This window comes from Vitis riparia, chromosome 10, assembly GCF_004353265.1.
Source record: "Vitis riparia cultivar Riparia Gloire de Montpellier isolate 1030 chromosome 10, EGFV_Vit.rip_1.0, whole genome shotgun sequence".
NCBI lineage: Eukaryota > Viridiplantae > Streptophyta > Magnoliopsida > Vitales > Vitaceae > Vitis > Vitis riparia.
The window spans coordinates 14,117,371-14,125,207 of NC_048440.1; the positions used below are offsets into that span (position 1 = coordinate 14,117,371).

At 37.7% G+C, this 7,837-nt stretch overlaps 1 protein-coding gene across 1 annotated transcript; it reads left to right on the forward strand.

The window, feature by feature from the left end:
* The first annotated feature begins 579 nt into the window (after positions 1-579).
* On the forward strand, positions 580-2,798 carry LOC117922864 (cytochrome P450 710A11-like). The gene has a single exon (XM_034841050.1). The coding sequence runs from the start codon at positions 836-838 to the stop codon at positions 2,363-2,365; it is 1,530 nt and encodes a 509-aa protein (XP_034696941.1). The 5' UTR covers positions 580-835; the 3' UTR covers positions 2,366-2,798.
* Positions 2,799-7,837: the final 5,039 nt, after the last annotated feature.

The following is a 7,837-nucleotide window of genomic DNA, read 5'->3' on the forward strand; positions in this document are numbered from 1 at the left end:
ACATTTTTTCAAAAGAATAATAAGTGGTAAAATGGAAGCATATAGTCAAATCTAACTGTTTAAGAAAGGGGAAGAAATCTTGAAGGGAATCACAAGGGGGCCAAGTACGGCCAAACAAAGCTCTTATAGTTAATGTAGACGCATTTAAAATAATAATAAGAGTTTAAAATAAAAGTAAAAAGGTCGGTGAGTACTGAGTAGGGAGTTATGGGGGTATTTTGTGGGTAAGACAAGACGTAAGAGTAGGACTTGAGAGCAACTGCTGTCAATTTTTTTTTTTTGAGACGTGGCCGGTGTGAGGGTTAGAATTTAACTTGTGAAATTACGGATTTAGACATACTAAACATTCTAATTCATGGTTCATCCCAACGGCTTTGTCATGTTACGCCCACTGTTTATCACCCTTCCTTCTCACTTGTCCTTTCTCCCTCTTTATGGATTCTGCCACATCACACCCTCACCCCCGCCTCCCTCTGCCCCGCTGGCATGACCCACCACTCTCCTCTTCCTCCTCCTCCGTCTAAACTGCCCTTTTTATATCTTTCCTCCCCCCCATTTCCACTCCTCCTCCTCCTCATCCTCATTTTTCCCGCTTCTCTCCCTCTACATTGTGCATTACCCTCTCTCTTTTCTCTCTCTCTCAAACATAAACTATTTTGTATTTTGTTTCTGTGTCTGCTCCATTTTCTCTGGCGACAAACGCCACCAGCTCTCTTCAATTGACCCAACATGTCTCTCCGTTGACCCTTCCTCCTCCGCTTCCTCCTTCATCGTTTCTCTCTCTAAAAACCCATCTCCCTTGTCTCTCTCACAGTCGTTCACAGCAGCGCTGAGCATGGAGTCTTCTTCTACGTTGGTTTTCTCCTTTGCCTCCGTAGCTCCATACCTGCTTTCCCTTATTGCCCTTCTGGTCTTCCTTGAGCAGATCTCTTACTTGAAAAGGAAGCGCTTAATCCCGGGCCCTCCTTTCGTATTTCCATTCATCGGCAACGCCGTCTCTCTGATCCGCAACCCTACCAAGTTCTGGGACCTCCAATCATCGCTCGCCAGGTCATCTGATTTAGGTATCTCCGCCAACTACATCGTCGGCAAGTTCATCGTCTTCATTCGCAGCACTGATCTCTCCCATAAGATCTTCGCCAATGTCCGCCCCGATGCCTTTCACCTGGTGGGCCACCCGTTTGGCAAGAAGCTCTTCGGCGAGCATAATCTCATTTACACGATGGGCCAACAGCACAAGGATATCCGCCGTCGGATCGCTCCCAACTTCACTCCCAGGGCCCTCGCCGCCTACACCTCCCTCCAGCAGGTTATTATCCTCAAGCACTTAATGGCTTGGGAGGCTCTCGCATCCAAGGCCTCGCCGACGCCGATTTCTCTTAGGCTGCTCTGCCGCGAAATGAATCTGGACACTTCTCAGACTGTCTTCGTTGGGCCCTATCTGAGTCAGGAAGCGAGAGAGAGGTTCAACCGCGACTACAATCTCTTCAACGTTGGATTGATGAAGCTGCCGTTTGATTTGCCTGGATTCGCATTCAGAGAAGCGAGGCTCGCCGTCGATCGCCTGATCAAAACACTGGCGGGTTGTACGGATGAGAGCAAAGCGACGATGGAGGCTGGAGAAGAGCCTCGATGTTTGATTGATTTCTGGATGCAAGAGACGCTTAGGGAGATCGCTGCCGCCACAGATTCCGGGGAGCCGTTGCCGCCGCACTCCGGCAATGCGGAGATCGGCGGCCATCTCTTCGACTTTCTCTTTGCAGCTCAAGACGCTTCGACATCGTCGTTGCTATGGGCGGTGACGCTTCTAGATTCGCATCCCGAGGTTCTGGCCAAAGTGCGAGAGGAGGTTGCCGGAATATGGTCGCCAGAGTCAGACACATTGATCACGGCGGAGCAACTGAGGGAAATGAAGTACACCGAAGCAGTGGCGAGAGAGGTGGTGAGAATCCGCGCGCCGGCGACGATGGTGCCGCACATTGCCGGGGAGGACTTCCAGTTGACCGAATCATACACGATACCAAAGGGGACCATCGTGTTCCCATCGGTGTTCGAGTCATCGTTCCAGGGATTTCCCGACCCGGAGAGGTTCGAGCCGGAGCGGTTCATGGAGCACCGCCAAGAGGACCGTTTGTACAGGAAAAACTTTCTGGCATTCGGAGCCGGGGCCCACCAGTGCGTGGGGCAGAGGTACGCCATCAACCACCTGGTCTTATTCATCGCAATGTTCACATCGCTAGTCGATTTCAAGAGGCACAGAACGGATGGCTGCGATGATATCGCCTACGTTCCCACCATCTGCCCAAAGGACGATTGCAAAGTTTACCTCTCCAGGAGGTGCGCACGCTATCCCTCCTTCTCTTGAAAAACAAATTGAAAGGACAAAAATATCCTTCTGACCGTTTTTCAGAAAAACCCCGACAGCTGCTTGTTGTTTCATACTTTCATCACGTTTCACGAGGGAAGTTATGGTCATAGTCATGGTCAAACATTGTGTTCAAATTTAATTTTATTTATTTATTTTTAATTTTTCTGGGGTCCCATTGGTGAATGGTGAGGTGAGTGAGCGAGTGAGTGTGTAGTGTGTACAAATGTTGATGGAGGGCTAGGATTCTTTTTCAGAAGTGTGTTGGATGCATTTGATGGCTGGACCGGAATTCAATCAGACCGAGAGCGTGTAATCTTTAATAAAAAGGAAAAGGTGTGCGGGGCGTGCCCCCGAGTCCATCCTCCGTAATTGATTTTGTTTCTAAAGTTGGAAAGCTCTTCAAATGATGATATTTAGTGTCTCCATCTTATTACAATGTCTACTTACAGTAATATAGCCGCCAATATCTTAGATTGTTAAATTTAAATTTGTTTAATTGAAAATTCCAAACATTGAATATTTGGCCATCTCAAGAGTTGACCTTATGGTCGTGATTCAGTTGCTGATGTCTGTCTACTGAGGTTTTCCCATTTGGCTGCTTCCCAATCAATTATGGAATTGGATGGAAGGTGGGAATACATTCATTATACATAGTCATAAGACTCAGGCCTTTTCATCCCTCGAGTAACCTCGTCCATTGGATCATGGCCCACGACTCCTGCAGGGTTCAGACATTGTGGATATTTGGAAGCAAATGTTTATTCCACCCCAATTCATTAGTCAACGGCACTAACACACTTTGACACGACTATTTTTAGGACAGGGAAATGGGCAAAGGAGAATTAAGAGTGGGAATGTAGGGATGATGGTGCCCAAATTATGGTTAAGTAGGGTAAGGTGTACAGTTGTCTTTTTCCAAAATAATAATGATAATGACAAATTGAAATGGAAAGCTGTGGGAGTAGTGGAGGTCGTTGAGTCTGAGGAATAATGTATGATGTATGGTTATGATTCAAATATTGGAGGCTCCTCTTTCCTCATCACCAATTATGGCAACATCGGAAAATGCCAACTACTATTTACTAATAATTCTTATATAAAAAGAATGGAAATTCTTACAATGATAGGATTAAATTGGATAGAGTTAAGGGTGACTATACAATCGTATTTTTTAAATTTATTTTTAAAATAAAAAATAAAACCTTAAATTTTTAAAGGAAAAACATGTCCTAAGAAAATCGTGGGAGTCAAGTTCTTTATTAAGAAAGTATTAGATGGTTGTTGATACTTACTAAGTAAATAAAGTAAATTATGAAAATTAATTAATTAAATATAAATATCAAAATTAGAATAATACAATTAAATGTACAATAAGACAACCATTGAAGTAGATCACACAGATATAAACTGAATGGCAAAAGCCAAGCTCAAAGTGATTTATTAAATTGGTTTTAAAAAATATTTCAAAAATTATTTTTTCAGAAAATTCCAAATGAGTTTATTAAAAATAAATTTGATCAATGATTTAATTTATTTATTTATTTAAAAAAAAAAGTTATTGTTACTTATTATTATTATTAAATGATTCATTGAATGCGATTTTATTTTTTAAAAAAAATCAATTTGATTTTATTCACAATAAAATCATTTTTATTTACTCTTGCTAATGAAAGAATGAATTTTTACAATTTAAGAAAAGTGATTTTCACAAATTATTTACCAAAATGTTTTTTTGTAACAAAAGTTTTTCAATTCAATTTTATGTGCAAACAAATTGGTTCTTATTATTTTTGTAAAAGACAAGACTTTTACAATTTATTTACAAAAAGTATTAAAATCCAATTCAATTTTATTAGTAAAAATTATTTTTAATAAGAAATGATTTTTTTTTTACAAAAATAATTCAATCCTTTTTTTATTTACCAACAATATTTATTTTTTGATTTTATAAGAAAATATTTTTATTTTTGTTTCTTTTGAGGAAAAGTTTTTTTCAACTTTATTAAAAGAAATTTAGAAATGATCTTAATTCTTTAAAAAAAAAAATTCAAATTCATTATTTAGAAAAAAAGTTTCAAATTTATTTAAAAAAAATATTCTATTAGACTTTATCCAATTTTATTAAAAACCGATTTTCAAAAACAAAAACAAACTTTAAAATTATGTTTAAAGCCCACAAACAAAACTTAAAACCTCAAAATTAAAACTCGAAGATGAAATGAAAGGTTTTTGCGCTGTTCTTGAAATTCAAAGACGAGGAAATTTGGTAGCTGCATGGGAAGGTGAGATGGGTGTCGATGCTCATTGGACTAGTAGTGGCAAAGGGAGTGGGAGAAAAGAAAAATAAGATAAAAAAAAAAAAAAAAGGAAAGAGAATATTTAGGATCCAATGTGCATGGGACACTACTTAAGCTTTGCCCGAGGTATCATATCACTATCAGAGCCACTCCAGGCTCCACCTCGACGTCCAAAGTATTCCACCTTTAGACCTTTTAGATGTAACAAATAATTTGTATTCTCATGAATTATTTAAATAAAAAAGCCAAATTAAAATGAATTTGATATTAGAATTTGCAATTGACAAGGTTGCATTCATTTTTTTTCATTTTATACGCTCTTTTAGAGAAAGAAAAACATAAATCTGATTAGTGTTTTCTGAAAAACAGTTTTTGATAATAGTTTTCAGAAACTCTTTTATGATATTTGTAAAATAAAAGTTAAAGAATTTTTAACTTTTTTTATATATTTTTTAATACACTTTAAAAATAACTTTTACATGTATTGTGTCGTGGGTTGAGTGTTGTGCTCGACTTTAAATATTGACTTTTATCATTCATATAGACAATCCATTAACATTAAAAGGCCTTGTTTGTTTAAAACTTTTTTTTTTTTTAATAAAATGATAAAACAAAAATAAAACTTTATCTAGATTTAAAAATAATTTTTAAAAGAAAATCATAAGTTCTTAAACCATAGGCTCTAATACCAAATATTAGGCATTTTCAATTCTCATAATGCAAAACAAACCGTAATTTTTTGCATAAATCATAATTCTCGAAGATCAATGAACAACATGATTTTCATAAGATAAAATTAAGAGAAAACATACCTTGTTCCATGGATGATTTATTGCAGAAAAGAGTCAAGAAGAAAACAACATTTCCCTATGTCAACCCCTTAAGCTTAACTAACGTTTTCGGGATAAAGAGAAAAACCGATATCTATTTTTAAGTATAAAGAAGATGGGTTTAAAATATACTTATTTATCCGACTTTCCATTAAAGTGGGTAATTAGTTATCAAATTTTTATTACAATGTTAGCTAATATTATTTATTTATTAAACAACAATTAATATTTATAAAAAAAACACACACATCCAATGACCCATTTCTAAATTAAAAGTTAGAAGTCCTAAAATCCCTTGCTTTGAAAAATATAAATAATGAAAAATTAAAAATAGAACAATAAAAAAACATTTCTAAACTGCTCAAGATTTACATATCAACAAGATACTTAATAATCATCCAAGGCCTAAAACCAAGAATTATCATCCTTAGTCAACTCTTCCATTATTATAATTTAAAGATCATAATTATGTTCCAAGTATACTAAAATAAAAAGATCATAGAAGGTTTTTTAAAAGAGTTAAAATAAAAATCAAGGAAAGATTTGATGGAATAATTTCATATGAATCCTTAACATATGGTAAACTCGTAAATCAGATCAATAAATTTTTTTTATCTTTTATGTTATTTAATAGGATAACTGGCTAAAATGGACAAAAGAAACATGAAATTACAAATTGAACCTCTCATTTTTTTTTTCTCAAAAAGCACTGATAAAACAAAGGCTATGAATTAGCTAAGGAAAATACCCAAAAGGGGGGGGGGGGGGGGGGGTGAATTGGGTTTTTCAAAATCTTTTTCCACACAATGATATATGCACAAAACAAATAAAGGAAAGAGATAAGGTTAGAGAATTCAAACTCGGGTTTATAGTGGTTCGGCCCTTCCTTGCCTACGTCCACTCTCCTCAACCTCCTAACCGAGTGAGGGTTCCACTAACTTGATGCTTCAATCAAGCTTTCAATCGTCTTACACTTGGATTCCGGCTCCAATGGGCTCTTACACAATCACTTCAAGATTTGAACCACTTGAAGGCTTTCACACTTAGTTTATACAAGGATGAAACTCTCAACCTAGCTTAAGGATGGCTCAAGTTACAAGAGAAAGCTAGGATGAATTGTAAGAGTGCACTAAGAATATGCAATTGATGGTTTGATGCACTTAGAAAGAAATGGAGAGCTTTTTGATCAAGAACAGGTAGGTAGGCTTTGAATGCAATAGTTCTCTTAGTCATAAATGAAGATGAGCTCTCAATTTATAGGTTTCTAAGCTCGGGAGACAAAAACAGCAGAAAAGTAGCCTCGACCGGACGAGCAAAGGGTCGACCGGATCACTAGCCGTTGGTGCAATTAATGCATGGCAGGTTACCGTTGCCTCGACCGGACATTGACCGGACCTCAACCGGACGAGGGTGAGGCTCGACCGGGAAGAACAAGCTACTGGGAGAGAGAGAAAATTTTTCTGCTCCCTCGACCGGACCTCGACCGGACAAGGGTAACCGGTCGACCGGTTCCCCAACTGGTTGAGCCAGTTGGCCATAGCCTCGACCGGTTGAGCCTTTTGGCCCCGAAAACCTATCCTTTTTTATTTCTTTCTTTTCCAATACTTAGGCAAGGTCTTTAGGTGAGTTAATATGCCAATTTTGAATCAGTTTGCCTAAGGTATATTTAATAAAACTCGGGTTTTAAAGAAAAACAAGTTTTAGAGAATAAACCGAGTTTCTAAGATGCATGAAAAGGTATGAACATCCTAAGTGCACTCATGCTATCATCTTACATTCATTTCCTATGATTACAAGTCTTCCAAATGATCTCGATCCCGTATTCGTTTGGTCCTTGATGAATTTTTGAGATTAAGCCTGAGATTCTTAACAGTTTAAAACAATTAGTCACTTAACCATGGTTTGTTATCATCAAAACCTGATTAGGAGAACCCTTGGGCTAACAATCTCCCCCTTTTTGATGATGACAAACCTTGGTTATCTAGGAGACAGAGAAATCTCCCCCTCAAACCAATCATGGAATAATCAACACAAAATTTAGGAAATTTAAAGCGAGAAGACAATGTGAATCAATAAGAGTGTCATATCATATATAAGCAAAAGCAAGAGTACATGAAAACAGTATGATATGCATGGAAATGAAAAAGTCTCCTAATGTCCCTATCCTAACATATCTCCCCCTTTGGCAACATAAAAAAGAAACGAAGGGGGATCCCAAACAGAATCAAGGCTGAGGAGGTGGTGGTGGAAACACAGAGCGGAGGTAAGCCATCATCTCCTCGTGCTGACTCTCCTGGCGGCTCTCAAGACGCTCAATCCTCTGTACAAGATGCTCAAACTGA